Genomic DNA, 20,303 nt, shown 5'->3' on the forward strand with positions numbered 1-20,303 from the left:
TCCAATAGTATGTCTACATATATTCCTTTAGAGATAAAATAGCAGCAGAAAATTTAGCCGTCCCAAGCGGTCCGAGCACATTTCTTTAAAACTGTTTTAAAACTGTAGACTGGTCGCAAGTTACAACTGTTGCAATATAACGTTGTTTACTGGTTTGCTGCGCATCAAGTCTAAAAATCAGTCTAAAACATTTGTCGGAATACCAGTAGTATGTCTGCATGAATAAACTTCCTGTAATCGTGAAGTTTGCAAGTTTTAATTTCTGAACGTTTACAGGTCATGACGTAACCGATTTGCGGTTCGCGTAAATTTAATTTTGCGTAACCTACACGCGAACAGAACGGCGGTTCGCGTGAAATATTGTGCCCTGCAACACCAAACTCCTGAGCTCTGTATAATAATACATTTTGTAAATTGAACGCATTTATTGTAATACATTTCCAATGGGTTGACCTTATATTGTAGTATATGCATTATGGGATGGGACAAGGGCCGTTAAAAATTAGGGTAAAAACAAATGTCTGCATTACGTTAATGTTGAATGGTCCTTTGTTGATCTTTGAGGGGCATGACAATGCCCAGTGGTAAAGCGCTCGCTTGATGGCGGTCAGTTTGGGATCGATCCTCATCGGTGGGTCCATTGATCTATTTGTCGTTCCAGCCAGTGCACCACAACTGGTATATCAAATGCAGTGGTATGTGCTATCCTGTCTGTGAGATGGTGCATATAAAAGATCCCTTGCTACTACCCGTATTTGACCGGAAATTAGCCCATGTCTTTGAATCAGCCCCCCCCCCCCTCCGTTTTGATAGCATTTAAGAAATTAGGCTCTTATTCGTAAATACACCCCCCCCCCCCCCCAGCTTCGTCACCTTATAAATAACACGAAATTGCAAGTTTGCTCAAAGTTCATTTAAAAGGTCATACCTCCTGCAGATAATTAAACACAAATGTAACACAAAATTTTACCACCAGCGAGATTTAGCAGTCTAACAGTAACAGTGTGTAACATTGTTTTCAATTTCATACCTGCAGTATTTCATTGAAGTACCCAAGTCGGAACTAAAAACCAATGTCTATTTTTACCACCACATTGGGTCCGCAGTTAATGCAAATTAAGCAAATACCTTATTCTGATTGGCTAAGAACAATGACCTATATTGACACTTCTTTGTAGTGTAAGCTGTCAGAAACGTGTGTATACGCTATTCAGTTTGTTGTTAATTGCTGTTGTTTTAAGTCTTCTCAGCATTAAATTTTGGATATAAATAAACAAATAAACAACACTAGTAAGTAATTGTAACATATATAGAAGGTGTGTTTCTGATAATTAGATACTAGTAATAAAAAATATTCTTAATTAATAAACAATTATTATTTATTAATAACAAAATGGAACACTAATTAATAGATGTGCTACTGAACGTTTTTTTGTTTTCTTCCTAGTTCATTTAATTATTATTATTTATTTTAATTATTATATTTTTTTTTTCTCAACAAAACTGCCCCATGTCTGGGAATAAGCCCACCCCATGCTAAGCTCACAATGAGTTGTCTTGGCCACCTGGGCTTATTTTCGGTCAAATACGGTAATGAAAAAACTATATGTCAAAATTACCAAATGTGTGACATCCGATAGCCGATGATTACATTGTGGTGTCGTCGACCCCCCCCCCCCCCCCCCCCCCCACACCTTTTTGTTAATCTTTATGGCAAGTCAACAATAAGTAATGCAAAATCTTGCACTTTTAATACCGCGCTCTCTCTCACTCGCAATATAATATAGAATATCAGGTTTTTACATTTTGATAACGTGGTTATTTGGCGAGGTTTAGACAACAGTGTAACAGGCGACCTTCAGCTAGCCTGTTACATTGATATCAAAACGTAGTAACCTGATACATTTTTTTTTTTTTTTCATGCAACCCTTTTCAAGTTATATTTTTGTAATATGTTTCAGTCAAAAGCGGTATACAAACGCATCCCACGATTCCCCATCTCCTTGAGAGCGTTACGTAAACAGGCACGGTGGAAACAGGGATCTAGTGCCCCCACCATAATAATTCTGAATCAAAGATAATATTGTAGTAAATATTAAGGCAAAGATGAATTTTATTTGTAGAATGCAGGAAATTGCATTTCAGGTCATCTAGTTTTTAAAAGTTTACGAGGGAACATACCCCGGAACCCCTAAATTTTTTATTTCCACCCTCGACCCGTACAATCTGGAAGTTGTCTCACAACCTCCAGTGGCATGGATGATGGGTAACAGGTAGCAAAGCTTTTCACCCAGAGAAGTTTGCAAAGCATTGATCTGCCACTCTCTAATTTTAGTGTTTTTATCGGGTTTCACTGCTTTGTCCGATCGAAATATCAAATCATCCATGTCCTCTTCAGCATGGTGACAAAGTAACACCAGAAGGTCGGTGTCTTCTCCGATAACATGTGTAGCACCATTTTTTGCGCACTTCACCCTAGTTAATGCAATCAAAAGATCAGCATCACCTTTGGAGTGCAATGTTTTGATACCCTGGTTTTGGAGTTTTTCAGACAGGAAATTGATGAATTTCTGCTTATTTTCGTCGTTTGCCAAAAAGTGTTCCTTTTTCGACTTTAGCGCCATGCTGCCAGTAAAGAACACCTTTGGTCCAACTGCACCCTTTGATCGCCTGAGATGAGTCACATATTTTGTGACGATGTCCGTTTCATATCCATCGAAAACGACAATTGGATTTGAAAACTTTTTCACATACTTGACGTATGTAGAAGCTATGGAGTCAAATGTTTCACCCCTTTTCCAGGGAAATATCTGTAAAAGAGAACCTCCATCGAGGACATTGTACACTGGTTTGCTGTCACTTGTTTGCTGGCCTTCATTTGATGGAGTGGACGGTAGCGCATCAGCCAGTTGTGGGTTGTCTGCAGGGCAGAGAAGACCGTGTTTATCAAACAATGCTGTTGGTTGCGCAGAAAGTTCATATTTCAATAGATCGTCCATGCTATACTCACTGTTATTAGTTAGAATTAGCAGCCTCTGAAAGAGAAGCTGAGGGTCAATTTTTAGTTTTTTGCCATCCACAACCAGCTGTTTCAGTCCCATTGTTTCTATTTGGTCCTTCCTTCTGAAGACAAAATCAAATGCATTTTGTCCAAGATAGCTTCTCCGACTTTCCTTGCTTCATGTGGGTTACACGAGGCACTTGCAGTCACGCCAGTGGCTACGCTCTGTAATGCTCCTTCTTCTGACACAAATGGGTTGTAGTCATTGAGGTACTGGAAGATCTCGTAAGTGTCTTTATGATCGCGTTCCTTCCGTGCAACAAACAGGTCCTTATGCTGATCACTAGTACTGTATCTTGCACCTGTAAGTTCCTGCATTGATTCATTGATGTCAGCACAGGCGGGCATTGCAAGAAGCCAGCGTGTCCGCTGCTTCTCTTCCATACCCCGGCCTCTTGTCAAACCCCCTGTGGATTTGATTGTCCGCATAAGAGCCTGTTCGATGACCAGATCACTTGGCAACCCAGCCCAGAAGCGGTCACTGCGCCGAATGACAAAAAGACCAGAACTGAACTTGTTGTAGACATCAGGGCTTGTTTCTTTCAATTCCAACATATCCTGAAGATGGATCTGCACTGATTTCACGTAGAAGTTATGTCCAGATGCGGCAAGATAGGGATGCATGTCCTGGAGACACCTCAGGTACAATTGAAAGTCGCCCGTCCTTTGAGATCTCAGAAACGTCTTCAACAACTCAACCATCCCCATGTACTGGATCCAGTCTTCCTGTTGGGAACTCGGACAAACATTCTTTCTCTGCTTCCATTTTCTCCTTTATCCGGTCAAATACATCCTGCTGGCAAACCACTTCGTCAGTCATCTCCTCTGCCAGGAAAGCATCACAGCATTTCGGGGCCTCCCGAAGGTCATCTGAGGTATCTGGGACGTCTTTCTCTCCTGAAAAAACTGGTACATCATAGCATCGTGTTAAGAAGATCGCATTTAAAGCAGCGTCTACCAGGAAGTGTCCTCTAACAGCCCTTGCATATGCCTTTCCAGCTAACATGTGCTCCACAGCATTGCCAGCATAAACTAGCTCCAGCGTTTCCTTCAGGCCCGATCCTTTATGTGACCGATACTGCCAAGGTAACTCATTGTGGTGTGAAAACCCCCAAGTATTAGTATGATTGGCTTGAGAATGCTGGCTGCATCTTCATTCAGAATGATTGTTCTAGATTTCCACCAGAGAGGCTGGTCGAATGTGACCACTGGAACTGTGCCTTGATGCTTGCTTTCAGTAGCAACGAAGTGGAGTGTAGAATAAATGCATGTCATATCAGTTGGGTCAAGATCCAACATAGGAAGGAAGTGAACACTAGCCTTCCCTGGATGGTCCCCCTTGCGCAACGCCTGCATCATTCCACTCCAGCCTGGGGACCGTATCGAAGGGACCATGATACTTTCCACAAAGTGTCCAATTTTTCATGCTGTTTGTCGGCCACTTCGACCAGGGGCAATTTCTTGAATACCAATGGAAGGCTCTTCCCTTTAAGGTGTCTATAGTTGTTCATACATTTATAGGCCCTAAAACCACACATAAAAAAGTTTGCTGTACATTGAATTCTGACGTGGCGGCCATCTTGAATTTATGCAAATAGGCCCTTGGGGGGGGGGTAACTTTGGGGTAACTTTTAATATGATGTAGAGGGGGTTCTAGGGAACTGTTTAAAACAAAAAAAAACCTTCTGTAGCAATTTGTTCTAGGTTCGGCCATATTCAGAATAGTTTTACTGGTCTACTACTTGATTCCTCTGTGCCTGGTAAAATGTGTCGAACGACGAATGGCCCCATTAGCCAATCGTAAATAGTAAAGTAATATCGCTGGTCGGTAAATGTATATTTTTGACCGGATCGACACGTAATCTAATAGCTCGAGTCACCTCCAGTCCTCCCCTTATTTATATTGATATATAGTTCCCCAAAATAATAATAAGCGGAGGGCTGGAGGTGACTCAGCTAGCAATTTAATGGTCGCTGAGCAGAACTATTAACCGTGTGCAAACACGCACGTTCTGTTCGACACATGACTTTACATAACGAGCACGGATATTACCTAAAAAATAGGAAGTTGCGCATTTTAATTAATGTTTTCACTTAATTTACAATTACTGTAATAACTACTTTTAACTTACAAAGACGTTATCAGAACAATTTAAAAAAAAAATAATAATAATAATATGAAGAAAAAAGTACGAAACATATGCACACCTTTGGAAAAATAAGATCGTCTGTTTAAACTCGCACAGAAGTAACGCATTGAATGTGTTGCCGAAGATCCCAAATGATATGTGTTGACGAAAATGGTTAAATCAAAAGAAAAAGTTGTATTCTTCTACCAAAAATGTATTATATCGAACGATGTAGGCCTATTACTAAAAACTACAATACAACAGACTGTATCGAAACAGGATACACCTAATTTGCATATCCAGGTCAGACTTCTTTGTCACGTGATTCTTCATTTAACTGTCGGTCGGAAAGCCCGAAACCATGGAAACTATATGTTTTCGATGTCAGTTTTATTTTAATCTAGTGTTCACCATTAAAATAATTTATCTTTGGTGTCAACTATTATTTTGACCGCCTTTATAAAAACGAAACTACTTTTATCAGTTAGCGATGTCAATGCGATGGATTCATTTGAAGAATATAAAAATAAAACGAACAGAAAATTTTATCCCACGTTAGAGGATTATTTCCAAAAATCTTTATTCTTTTCTCAAATCTCTTTAAATCTTTATCAAAACATAATAACGAAACTTTGTATCGGTTCAGGCGCGCGTGCAAGTTAGGGTTTCAGGGTGGAAACCCCTCCATATTCAAGGAAATTTTCTCTTCCTCCCCCCCCCCCCCCCCCCCCCCCCCCCCATATTTTCCGGAGCATGACCCCATAAAACTGCGCTCGTCAGAGTAAGAACCCCTCTCCCTTCCTTGTTAAAATGCCTGCATACAAGCATAACCACATCTACTGGACTAATGCAAATGCGCCTTGCCGCTCCATAATTATATGTGTGACACGCTATGTTCGGATTTTGTGATTGGTTCCTAAAATTGAGGAAGTTCAAAGCAATCCCCTCTGCGGGCCTATCGGCCTACCCGAACTTTTGAGAATACATAACCTACCGGTAGTTTCATTTAATGTAAGAGTGATTTGATGGGAGTTGGGGAGAGAAACAGTACCGAACGTAAATGCAGTTCACCTTTATTAGTGCAACAAAAACAATTCTTATTATTATTTATTTTTGTTTAGGCAATTCATCTTTGTGAATAGCTATATAGGCCTGTAAATCGCATGTAAAATTACACTGCATTACCGTACCATAAAGTTTAGTGATTTTTTATGTAGTACAACAATAATAACTTAGTGATTTAATGCACATCCAAACAAAAACCAACAAAAATTTAAAAAGAAGGAAAGAAGAAAAAAACCAAACCCCAAAAACAAAACAACACAACAGCACTCATATTCGTTGATACGTTAGCACTACTGATATCTTTCGTGATAAAAGGAAGTGGTACTTGTGCTGTCAAATGATCCATTTTTGTAATAAATATCAACTGCTTTATAACATCTAATATGACATCAACAAATCATTTTTTAAAAATCGATTGGGAAAGGGGAAACAATGACATCACGTGATCAGCTGTCGAAAATGGCGCGAATGTCCTTTTGGGTACCAGACGTCATCAAGTAGTTATAGTAAAACGTGTTCTATATAAGTACGTTTTAGTAATATTTCGAAGTGAAACTACACTGTTCTTGTAATTCTTGTAATATAGCACTGTATAATACAGTTCGTTGTAGCATGTGGGTAGGCCTACACTGAGGAATAAAAACTGCAACATCATAGATTAAAAACAAACGCATCTTTCTTTTTTTTTCTTTTTTTTAAATTTGCAATAAACACCCATTCTCAGCTGTCAGTTGTCTATATCTTTGAGGATTTTATGCATTTAACGTTTTCATATGTAAAAAAATTAAAACAGTCAAACCATAGCGACGCTATGACGACGGTTCCATGTGACGTCATAATACTTGACCTAGAACGTGTATACACGTCTGCGGCACTCTACGGGTTAAAATGATTATATCGAAGTCTTCTTCTATTGTTATAAAACCACAAAGATAATACTGACAGAGGAACCTGCTGTTGATACTTAATGGGCAGTCTTTCTGCCAGAAAGAAGAAATACATGTTTGGGTATGGCTCTATGGAATTGAACAGGGGTTATGGAGGCCTGCCCCAGAAAGAAAATGGGTTAAGTTTAGGGTTAAGAAAATCATAAGAGTAATTAACTTTGTCAAAAGTTTAACTTTAAAAAAAAATCTGCAAAAACATTTGGGTGTGGCACCATACCCGTTTACCCTGATGGGCTATTCTTTTCGATTAGCAACAAGATATCTTTTATATGCAGAATCCTAGATAGGATAGTACATACCACAGCCTTTGTTACACCAATTATAGAGCACCAGATGGAACAAAAAAAAACCCAACCCAATGGACAAAACCGACAGGGATTGATCCTAGACTGAGTAAGTAAGTGTATGTATGTGTGTATGAGTATTTTTACATGCCCCTATACCACTAAGGTTTTGAGCATGATGATACAGAAACGAACTTTTTACGACAGGGTGAGAAAATGCTGGTATAATTGAATTGCACGTAGTTGCTAAAAATCTGGAACATCTATAAATAAAAGGATACTGGTGTTTAGAGTTCACATGCTCATTATTTATAGTTGAGAGTTTGCAAAACGGAAAAGTTTATAGAACTAGTGTGTTTTCAAAACATTCCTATTGCTGATCAATGTTGGTTACGATTACTTGTATTACCTTTTGTAAAACAAATATTAATGCTATGAATAAATTAAATAATAATTATCATGACTGTATTTTGTGTTTTCCTTCACGATTTACTAGTTTATAGTTTACATTTCGTGACTTGATGTTCCCTTCATCGTTTCTGATTAACACACGCGTGCGCGCGCGCACATACGCACAAACACACGCATATCGAATGACTGAACAAAAAAGAAGAGGAAAAAGGTTCCCTTGTTCTAGTTGAATAGCCAAAAAAGCAGACAGTTCCGTAGCCCGAGTACTCTGATTGTAAAAGAGCTAAACGGACATGAGAGCGTCATAACCGTCCAAATGTCCGTCTAGTTCTCTTACAGTCAAGAGTACTCGGGCTAACAGTACAGATCATTGAAATTGTGCATTTTAATTAATACTAAAAGTGTTAATGACCAGTCCGGCACATTAAATATGAGACCAGGAATGTATTGCCTTTACGGATTAGTCCCATGATCAGGTTTCCTACATAGTTCGTTGGTTTTCATAAGGAGTTATGTTACGTCCGGTTAAGAGGACAAAACAAAATGGTAAAATTTGTGAAAACTCACGCCTCCATGATCTCCGCGGTAAATGTGTTGCCCCAACACACCCATGTCTTTCAATTCATGTCTTGTGATCCACCCTTCAAGAAATTGCGCAATATTTCCTTTTTGACTTAATCCTACGAGATATTCAAAATTCAATAGCACCAACTTACCCCCCCCCCCCCCCTCCCCCGCCCGCTACCGAACCCCGGTCGGGCTGTTTGTCCTCCTTTGCATTTGCCAGCGCGAGTGATCCCTTCTCCCACCCACCCCAACCCTTTTCCTATCCTGGACGGAAGGGCCGGCACCTGCGCCCATGACAGGCGTGCGCTACAACAGCTTGTTCTGAACGTGCAAGTAAAACCCTATGACCTGACCTGACCCAACACCCATGTCTGAACTTCTGCATGTTATGTCTATGCAATGCGTTCTCACCATGGATATATATATATATATATATATATATATATATATATATATATATATATATATATATATATATACACACACACTGAAAGCCGCCATGGAATGTGTATACTCTGGATACTCTACCAAAAATATACCGATCGCGAAACCTGATGACTACAGAAAATGCTTTTTAGAAAAGACCGAGTCATTCCTAAGGAGATTAAGATGGAGATCTTTCTTCTTCCTCAATCCCGAAGTTGCAACACAACAGAAAGAAACATACGGATTTAACACCACCAAATCCCCTCCTATACCAGAACTCAAGAACTTCGAAGAAAAAATGGTAAGACTAGCTAAAAATCTACAATTTAACAACACATCAAGCAACCAACTACAGCGAAAACTCGCTAAGGACATAAACACTATAAAACATGACAAGAAACTACTCGTACCTGCCGATAAAACCACAAACTTTTACAAGCTAGACACCACCACTTACAACAGACTACTAGATAGCAACACAACCAAAGCATATAAAACAGCGCCACAGAACTCAGAACAAGAGATAACCACTAAAGACAAACACATTGCAGAAAAACTAAATCTAGCAGACCGCATAGATACAACAGCAAAAAGTGAAGCATTTATTACGTTAAAAGACCACACACCAAACTTCTCCAATAAACCCACCTGTAGACTAATAAACCCATCTAAACCGGAAATTGGCATAATAAGCAAAAAAATCTTAGAGAGAATCAACAGAAAGATTCTGAACACAACCAGAATAAACCAGTGGAGGAACACGTCAGACGTGATTAAGTGGTTTAAAGCAATATCCAATAAATCCAACTATTCTTTCATATGTTTCGACATATGTGATTTTTATCCGTCCATAACAGAAAATCTCGTGAAACAAGCCCTACAGTTCGCATCCAAATTCGACGATATTTCTAGCGATGAGATGGAAATAATATTACAAGCAAGAAATTCACTGCTATTTAACAACAGCAAGGCGTGGTGCAAAAGAGGCAAACAATCACGGTTTGATGTAACTATGGGTAGTTATGATGGAGCAGAAATATGCGAAATAGTCGGGCTCTTTCTTCTTTCAGAACTACAAGCCAAATACGGCAACAATATAGGACTATATCGCGACGATGGCCTAGCTGCATTCAATGAGTCACCGAGAACCATAGAGATAATCAAAAAAGATATTTGCAGAATATTTGCAAACTATAAATTCAAGATCACCATAGTCGCCAACAAAAAATCTGTAGATTACTTAGACGTAACTCTAGATCTTGAAAAGAGCTCAGTCAAACCCTATATGAAACCAAACAACACACCTTTATACATCCACAACAAGAGCAACCACCCTCCAAATATCATCCGCAGTATACCAAAAACAATAAATAAAAGGCTTTCTGATATATCTTCGAATGAGTGCATCTTTGAAGAAGCGAAACGCCCATATAAGGAAGCCTTACTCAAGAGCGGATATAACTATAACCTCAAATACACCCCAACAGCAGAAAACAGACGCAGAAACAACCGCAATAGAAACATCACCTGGTACAACCCACCATATAGCTCCAACGTGAAAACCAACGTAGGTCACCAGTTCCTCAGATTACTCGATGAGTACTTTCCCAAAAGCAACCCTCTCCACAAAATTATAAATCGAAACACCGTTAAAATTAGCTATAGCTGCATGCCTAATGTTGGGAAAATAATTTCAGCGCATAACAAAACTCTACTTCAACAACACAGAGACAAAGACGCAGTTCCCCCCAGAGAATGCAACTGTAGACGAAGAGCTGAATCTCCACTTGAGGGTAAATGCTTGCAGAAAGGAGTAATATATCAAGCTACCGTTAATACACTCGATGACAACAAGCAAGAAACATACGTTGGTTTGACCGAGAACACATTTAAGACGAGATATACCGCGCACACGAGCAGTTTTCAAAACGCAACACAGAAGAACGCAACAGCGCTAAGTCAGTACATTTGGACACTGAAGGATAGATTCACCCCATACACCATTAAGTGGAAAATTTTATCCAAAGCAAAATCATACTCTCCAGCGAGCAAAAGATGTAACCTCTGCCTGAAGGAAAAACTATTCATAATGTATAAACCTGAAACCAGCACACTAAACTCCAAGAATGAACTCGTATCAGCATGTCGACACAGACGCAAATACCTTCTGTGCGCATACCACACATCACCTATAGACCTGCATAGTGACGTAACCTCGACGTCACAGAGTCCATTACGTCATCAGCTTTCCGTTGACGGTGTAATTAAATCTACATCTGATGAGTGAGAGCAATTCAACTCTCTCACGAAACAAGCCTGTCATGTAGAGATAAACATACACTTTTTAACGATATATATATATATATATATATATATATATATATTAAAGTGTACGTGACTGCTATCCTTATTTGAAACGTATTCTTCAGTTAAAAAATAGGCAGGTGTTTTTTTGTTTTTACTAGGCTACTGTTGAGAGGGGCAATGCAATAGGTCGCATACAATTTGCACACTGCCAAAAATATTTAGTTAATATGTAATGTTAAAAGGACTTTATTTATCGGAAACCTGTTACAATGGCAAACATTTCAAGACGGTCTCTTTAACAGCATTCCAAGGAAACGTAAAACGGGATATAAGTTAGTTTATTATCTACACCTTGAAAAATATATGGATTACCTCTGTGTATTAAAATTTATTTAGTAATGTCAGACTCCTTTTTTTTTCTTTTCTTTTCTGTTTTTTTTTTTTTTTTTGTCAACCAGCATATACGTACGAGATGAGAACGTGGGGAGGGATCAAAACGTCAAATTCGGACAAAAATGATAGAGATATTCGGGCAAAGTGTGCTAACCTGAGACCTTTTTACCATGTAAGGCGGGACGTAGTCCAGTAGTAAAGCGCTTGTTTGATGCGCGGTCGCACTGAGATCGATCCCAGTCGGTGGGCCCACGACAATGCACCACGACTGGTATATCAAAGACCGTAGTATGTGCTATCGTGTCTGTGGGATCGTACATATAGAAGATCCCTTGCTACTAACTGGAAGATGTAGCGGGTTTCCTCTCTAAGACTGTATGTCAAAATTACCAAATGTTTAACAATGTGCTCTAGTGGTGTCGTTAAACAAAACAAACTTTACTTTTTTACCATGTATTTCTATCAAAATTATTTGTAATAAATGTAAAAAATGCGTAGTGATTCGTTTCCAACCCCATATAGCTGTTTGGTAGTAATGCTGATATGAATACTAATTGTTATCCAGATTCAGGAATTTTCGTTTAATAGACCTCTGTCACATTCTCATTGCGCATGTACGCGAAGAGTACCGTCCCTTGCCGAATTGGACGGTATCGAGGCTATATACAAATTGGGGGGCATGATCGACAGTTGCCATGAGCGTCGTGAGTAGCTTCGTAGGAGCTGTGAATCTCTAGCGACTAACGTACATATTTCGTACAAGAGGTTAAAATGGCTGCGAAAAACGGTTCACTAAAGTTTACATCGGAATGGTTAAAGACCAAAAGCAGTGAACCATTAACTTAGACGAAGTCTCTGGAGCCGCCTGTCAAGGGTATTTTAACAACGCAAAATTAAAAGATTCAGATAATTAGAATCATAGTTAAATACTCACGCGGATTTCCAGTGATGTTTAATTCTCCACATGTATCAGTATTTAAAATTTAATAAAATATGCCTCCTCTTCCCCCTAAAACCCAAACAAAACCCCTAACTCACATAGACCTTGATCACAGCTCTATTTTCCCCTTATCGTTTCATTGAAAAAAGACAGTCGTACAACTACTAATCAATGTTACATGTCTATCCACAAATTATTTATTTATGTATTTATTTATTTATTTATCTTATTTTATTTATTATTTTATTTTATTTTATTTTCACTATCATTTATATCAGATACATACAACTTCGCTTGAAATAATATCTGATATTTACGAAGTTTTAAAACATATGAGCCGTCACACGCAAAAATCTACAATTTAGCATGACATCAGAAACCGAGTAAACGCGGCTCAAAGTTTAACTTTTTTACTAATTGCTATTTTCAAAATTCTGTCCTCCATTTTCAACTCTACCACCCCCCCACCCCCCCCCCCCCCCCCCCCCCCCCCCCCCCCCACCCCCCACTCCCCCCCCCCACTCCCCCCGTCAGGCCATCGATCTTATCGGAGGTCGGATTCGGGATGGGCGTGTTGGAAACCCCAGTGGTATATGAGCACGTTAAACTATATATATTATCTATCTATCTATCTCAAAGTTTGACGTCACATGTAAACGCGGAAGTAAAAGTTGACATGCTGTTTGTGTTGTTTGTTTTGAAGAATTTAGAAGATGACATCTTCTTCTTTACATGAAGATCAGTTTGAAGTAAACATATATCTATATGTACAATAGTGTCAGGGGCGTAGCGTGAGCTGGACCTGGGTGGGGGGATGGGTTCGAATATGAACCAAGTGGACCTTTTCTATTTTGTTTTTGCACCACCAGAAACTCCATATGTATAAACCTGTATGTTTTAGTTCTAAAAGCGGACCATTTGCTTCAACGGCACTCCCCCCCCCCCCCCCCCCCCCCCCCCCCCCCCCAGCCTACTCCCCTGAGTGTTTGCTTACTATTTTGACTATTGGTTTTTATAACGTACATGTTTATACATAACATAAAGTGCAGCAACTTTTCCAGAGGGGTAGATACATGCAACCCGATACGATCCTAATTTGATGTTTGGTCTAACTTATGAATAGTGTATATAACTTCAGGCTACACATGTATATGTATAGAACCCCTTGCCAAACAATGAGATGACGCCGGTTACACTCGAGAATAATACACGAACGTTTGTTGCGAAATATACGTTAACAAGTTGCATTAAGTTGTGGTATGCATGTAAATGGCCTGGTCACAGAGCCACGACAAGAAACCGTTTGTTTTCAGTCGTACCAATGTATTTATAATAAATGATACATGGCATACTTCTCACATCCCACAAACAGGATACCGTAGCATACATCTATCTATCTCAAAGTTTGACGTCACATGTAAACGCGGAAGTAAAAGTTGACATGCTGTTTGTGTTGTTTGTTTTGAAGAATTTAGAAGATGACATCTTCTTCTTTACATGAAGATCAGTTTGAAGTAAACATATATCTATATGTACAATAGTGTCAGGGGCGTAGCGTGAGCTGGACCTGGGTGGGGGGATGGGTTCGAATATGAACCAAGTGGACCTTTTCTATTTTGTTTTTGCACCACCAGAAACTCCATATGTATAAACCTGTATGTTTTAGTTCTAAAAGCGGACCATTTGCTTCAACGGCACTCCCCCCCCCCCCCCCCCCAGCCTACTCCCCTGAGTGTTTGCTTACTATTTTGACTATTGGTTTTTATAACGTACATGATTATACATAACATAAAGTGCAGCAACTTTTCCAGAGTGGTAGACACATGCAACCCGATACGATCCTAATTTGATGTTTGGTCTAACTTATGAATAGTGTATATAACTTCAGGCTACATATGTATATGTATAGAACCCCTTGCCAAACAATGAGATGACGCCGGTTACACTCGAGAATAATACACGAACGTTTGTTGCGAAATATACGTTAACAAGTTGCATTAAGTTGTGGTATGCATGTAAATGGCCTGATCACAGAGCCACGACAAGAAACCGTTTGTTTTCAGTCGTACCAATGTATTTATAATAAATGATACATGGCATACTTCTCACATCCCACAAACAGGATACCGTAGCATACACGACGTATTTTGATGGATCATTGGTTGGGACGGGAAATAATCAAACGGGCCCACTGAGGAGGATCGAACTTTCAGCAAATGGAACCTCAGACAGACGTTCTTGTTACGTTATCCCGGTCATTAGGGGGACAAGGTCTTTTATATGTAAAATCCGATTTTCGTTTTTTTTTCCATTTGAGCGGAACTCTCAATCCCCAGGCTACGAGCCTGACATGGTATTTAATATGTTTGCTTTAAACATTCAAACGAAATACCTTATGACTGCGCATAATAAACCCTCGTGAGTTTATAATAAAGAGACCATCCTGAGTTTGTAGCTATAATATCAAGCTGTCGGCTAGTCTAATCTGTTATAAATAAAACTTAATCTTTCTTAGGTTAAATAATCTTGCTTCTAATTTAAATAACTGTATATGCAATACGGTTACATTTCTGACCATTCTCAGGTCGGTAGCAACCAAGAAGTCGGGGGGGGGGGGCTATAGACCCACTTTTATAACCCGGCTTTTGCCCCCCCCCCCCCCCCCCAACTAGACTGTGTCCCAACACTACAGATTGTGCCCCCTCCCCTCCCCAACTCCAGATATCGTTCCTACGGGCCTGATTCTAATGTTTTATATACCGTAGCTCAACTTTCATATGTATCATTTATTTTATTCCAAATACGGAACAAATTTTTCAATATGTGAAAAGAAATCCCGACAAGAATCCTGAAAATGTATCTGTATAATGCTTTATAAATATTTAAATTATGTTAAATACAATAAATATCTGCATACATACACGCGCGCACACATAATATTATTTCAGCCCATATCCGATATTTATTACGTACGAATCCGAACCGATGGTTTGTCGGGCGTTAACAACTAAATATTTTTTATTTCATGATAAGCAATAATTCATAAATGTCTCCAATAAGTCTTGTTGGATGTCGACAGAATTTTCGGGTTCCCTACTGATAGAATAATTAATCATGGAGATATTCACATTCTTATTGTGTGGCCTCCCATTGTCTATGCCCCCCAAATTTTCCACAGGTCTATTTTTGCGAGTTCTCTCGATGAGTTCGCGGTTTCGGTTCTCGAGTTACCACACAACGGGCACATGCGCAGTGGAATGTGATAGAGGTCTATTCGGACAAAAAGCAGCCTGACCCCTTACACAAATGGGAGCCCGTACGCCTATGACAACCAGTCGAAGTCAGCTGATCAACATTTCTGACTTGAAATACCAGGGCCGTAGCTAGCGGGGGGGGGGGGGGGGGACGGGGCAAGAGGGACAGTTGCCCCCCTGAAACAAATCAGGAAAGCATTATAGAAACTTAAAGAAATTTATCTTCTTAACCGTTTAAGGAGTTTTAGACTATTAACTACTCAGTTGCCCCCCCCCCCCCCCCCCCCCCCCCCCAACAAAAAAATCATAGCTACGGCCCTGCTAGCAACACAGAATGCATCAAATGACGTGGTGTACACAGGCACTTACATGACATTGTACAAGCATTCGTTAGGTTGGGTTTTTTTTTTTTTTGTTTTTTTTATCAAAATACAAACTTGGAACCATTGTTATCAAACTATAGTTTATCTTTTTAAAAAGACGATAACCAGAGATTGATAGTGAACCATGGAATGTGTTGGCCGGCTGTGTTTGCTCACAGCCGTCTTTCTAGTGTTTTCAGAAAGCGTAAAGGTGAGTGCTGTCATTAATTGCTTTGATAATCACATGAAAGTTTATATTTATTCAGCAAACAGACAAAATATCCTTCACAACTAAAACACATTTACTCTGTTTGAAATACTGTGGATATGAGATGCATTACAATTTTCAAACCATTCAACTCCTGCAGTTTTCCACGGCAATCGGCAATGTCGTGGAGATTGCCATGAAGTTTTTAATTATTTACGATACTTTTTTTTTCTTCTTTTTTTTTGCTTTGGACTATATTTTCAAAACAAATTCACGTCATGTTTTTAGCTGTAGACATTTTTTAAATTTCAAATGTTGCCATTAAAATACGCATTTCACCTCTCATGCATTAATCTTTCAAGTTTGACCGTGACATCTGCTTACGTTCACCTTTGTATATAGCGAAGAAGAAGTTTGTTTTGTTTAACAAAACCACTGGAGCACATCGACTATTTAGCTCAGTCGGTTGAGTGCTTGCTTGAGGTGCTTGCGTCGCTGGATCGAACCACCTCAGTGGATCCATTCAGCTGATTGTTTTTTTCTTGTTCCAACCAGTGCACCACAACTGGACAAAGGCCGTGGTATGTGCTTTGCTGTCTGTGGGAAAGTGCATATAAAAAATCCCTGGCTGCATTAGGCAAAATGTAGCGGGTTTCCTCTGATATTCCTGTGGGGTAGTGCATACCTCGCTACTAATGGAGACATATAGCGGGTTTCCTCTCTAAGACTATATGTCAGTATTGGCAAACGATTGATATCCAATAGCCGATGATTACTTAATCAATGTGCTCCAGTGGTGTCATTAAACAAAACAAACTGTATTCATACTTCTGTATCGAGGCACATTCGCCATTCTAACCACTCAACTGTAGCGATCTGAAGGTTTTTTTTTTTTTTAACCCCCCTGCCCCCTTTCCTTTGACTCCTTTGTATTCCATCTCATTTCTTCCCAATCTGGCAACTGCTCCCATCTTTCAACTTCATTTGCTGTCCACCTCCACATCCCACTCCTGGTCTCTCCAACTGCGACAGGTGCTGGTCTCTTGTGGTCATCGTAAAAACACTGATCTTCTCATTTTCAGACTATAACGGGATTCACTACAGATTCCTACACGAAATCAGAGTCTACAACTGATCATGTTTTACCAGTCGCGCAAGTTCCACCAGGTATAATTAAAATATTTTAGTAATTAACTTAAATTGTCCATACCCTTTCTGAGATTGAAGAATCTTTTTGAGTTTTGAGCCCAAATGAAGTGCTCTTGTGTCCACCCCCGCCCCCCACCTCCCTCCAATTTGATCATAAGCATAGTTAACTAAATAACATTTACATTAATTTTACCATCATTTTATTTTAAAAAATAGTAACCTCTAAATTAAGAACCAATACAATGTTATTTATTTGTTTTACAAGAACGTAAAGAAATATTACTTTGGTTTGTTTAATGACACCACTAGAGCACATTCATTTATTAATAATCAGATATTGGATGTCAATCATTTGACAATACTGACATATAGTCTTAGAGAGGAAACCCGCTATATGTTTCCATTAGTAGCAAGGTATGCACCACCTCACAGACAGGATAGCACATACCACGGCCTTTGTTATACCAGTCGTGGTGCACTGGCTGGAACGAGAAATAGCTCAATGAGTCCATTGACGAGTGTCTATCCTAGACCGACCACGCACCAAGCGAGCGAAATACCACTACGTATTCTTTTGAAAAAGAAAGAAAGAAAGAAATGTTTTATTTAACGACGCACTCAACACATTTTATTTACGGTTATATGGCGTCAGACATATGGTTAAGGACCACACAGATTTTGAGAGGAAACCCGCTGTCGCCACTACATGGGCTACTCTTCCGATTAGCAGCAAGGGATCTTTTATTTGCGCTTCCCACAGGCAGGATAGCACAAACCATGGCCTTTGTTGAACCAGTTATGGATCATTGGTCGGTGCAAGTGGTTTACATCTACCCATTGAGCCTTGCGGAGCACTCACTCAGGATTTGGAGTCGGTAGCTGGATTAAAAATCCCATGCCTCGACTGGGATCCGAACCCAGTACCTACCAGCCTGTAGACCGATGGCCTACCACGACGCCACTGAGGCCGGTATTTATTCTTTTGAAGACGTAGGAAACAATGTTTGTTTAATACCCAGAAAGCACAAAATAAACAGTTTCGCTTGATAAGGCGACTCATTACGAATAGACAACCATGCAGATCCGATGCTTCCAAGACAGGGCTAGCTCTGCCACTCGCCAAATTCGCCAAATTTTATTTTTATTTGGCGAAAAAAAATTCATGTAATAATTGATGTTTTGTTGGAAAATAACTCTGGGTTTTGCATTTTTTAAAAGATAATTTGGCGAAATGTTTTGCTCACCCAGATCTAGCCCTGCAAGATGAAGTTTTCTGAATTCAAGGTCAGGTCAGGTCAGGTCATAGGGCTTTACGTGCACATTCAGAGCAAGCTGTTGTAGCGCACGCCTGTCCTGGGCACAAGAGCCGGGCTTGGGGTGGGGGTGGGAAAGAGGAGGGACCGCCTGCACTGGCAGGTGCAAGGGAGCACCAGCAGCCCGACCGTGGCCGGTAACAGGCGGGGGGGGGGGGGGGGGGTGTGTTAATGGTGCTATGGAATTTGGAGGAAATTTGGCGCAATTTTGAACGGTCGGTCAAAAAATGAAAGATCAAGAGTTAACATAGGTTTTGGTTTTAGTAAGTCGAGAGTAGCTCGTTAATTAGACCTAATTCAAGTAAAACCAACACCTTAAATACTTTGTACCTTCTTTTAATTGCAGGTTCAGTACCACTTACTGCAGGAAGTGGAGTGATCACTTCCCCCGGGTACCCATCACCCTATCCGAACCGCTGGCATTCCAGCTCATTTACATCTCCGAGATATCTGTCTTCGATAAATGTTCCCGAGGGTGTACAGTATGTGGAATTCCGATTCGTAGATTTTCACATCGAAGCATGCGGAGGAGGAAATTCAATGTGCCACTGTGATGGATTAATCATTGAACATCTCGGAAGACGACTCTGTGATAACAACCCACCCGGGCCGGGTGGAATCATCAGATTTGTGTGTAAGATACAGTATGATTGTAATAATTAATGCTTGATGAAGGAAGGAAATGTTTTATTTAACGACACACTCAACACATTTTATTTACGGTTATATGGTGACAGACATGGTTAAGGACCACACAGATATTGAGGGAGGAAACCCGCTGTCGCCACTTCATGGGCTACTCTATTCGATTAGCAGCAAGGAATCTTTTATATGCACCATCACATAGACAGGATAGCACATACCACGGCCTCTGATGTACCAGTCGTGGTGCACTGGCTGGAGCGAGACATAACCCACTGACGGGTATCGATTCCAAACCAACCGCGCATCAAGCGAGAGCTTTACCACTGGGCTACGTCTCGCCCCTAATGCTTGATGAATGCAATCAGTTGTGGTTGGATCTATCGCCAACATACAGTTAAACTTTGTTTTGTTTAACAATACCTCTAGAGCACATTGATCAATTAATCATCAGCTAATGGATGTCAAACATTTGGTAATTCTGACACACAGTAGGCCTAATCAGAGGAAACCCACTATATTTTTCCTAATGCCACAAGGGATATTTTTATATGTACCATCCCACAGATAGGATAGCACATACTACGACCTTTGATATACCAGTCGTGGTTCACTGGCTGGAACGAGAAATAGCCCAATGAGCCCATCAACGAGGGTCGACATACAGTTAAATGTAGGGTTTTAATTGGGGTTAGGATCCTGGTCAGGGCCAAGATTAAAGTTAGTCTCAGTTGTCCTATATGGTAATAAATAAGTAAATCTAGTTTGAAATGTTGCAACCCGTGAAAATGTGTTTAGTTGATCTACAAACATGTAACACAATTGGATAAAGTTACAAATGAGTG

At 39.9% G+C, this 20,303-nt stretch overlaps 1 protein-coding gene across 1 annotated transcript; it reads left to right on the plus strand.

Annotated features, from left to right (window-relative positions):
• Window positions 1-16,171: 16,171 nt before the first annotated feature.
• Window positions 16,172-19,553, plus strand: LOC121382740. The gene is made up of 3 exons (XM_041512312.1): window positions 16,172-16,357; window positions 17,437-17,521; window positions 19,163-19,553. The coding sequence occupies exons 1-3, from the start codon at window positions 16,292-16,294 to the stop codon at window positions 19,477-19,479; spliced, it is 468 nt and encodes a 155-aa protein (XP_041368246.1). The 5' UTR covers window positions 16,172-16,291; the 3' UTR covers window positions 19,480-19,553.
• The last annotated feature ends 750 nt before the right edge of the window (window positions 19,554-20,303 follow it).

The sequence above is a fragment of the Gigantopelta aegis genome, chromosome 10 (genome assembly GCF_016097555.1).
Source record: "Gigantopelta aegis isolate Gae_Host chromosome 10, Gae_host_genome, whole genome shotgun sequence".
Classification (NCBI taxonomy): domain Eukaryota; kingdom Metazoa; phylum Mollusca; class Gastropoda; order Neomphalida; family Peltospiridae; genus Gigantopelta; species Gigantopelta aegis.

What these genes read in the sequence shown, in the direction of transcription:
- LOC121382740 (XM_041512312.1), top strand. Translation starts at nt 16,292, where the DNA reads ATGGAATGTGTTGGCCGGCTGTGTTTGCTCACAGCCGTCTTTCTAGTG. An exon ending in TGTTTTCAGAAAGCGTAAAG is followed by an intron (nt 16,358 to 17,436) that starts GTGAGTGCTGTC and finishes TCTCATTTTCAG; the next exon opens with ACTATAACGGGATTCACTAC. An exon ending in AGTCGCGCAAGTTCCACCAG is followed by an intron (nt 17,522 to 19,162) that starts GTATAATTAAAA and finishes TTTTAATTGCAG; the next exon opens with GTTCAGTACCACTTACTGCA.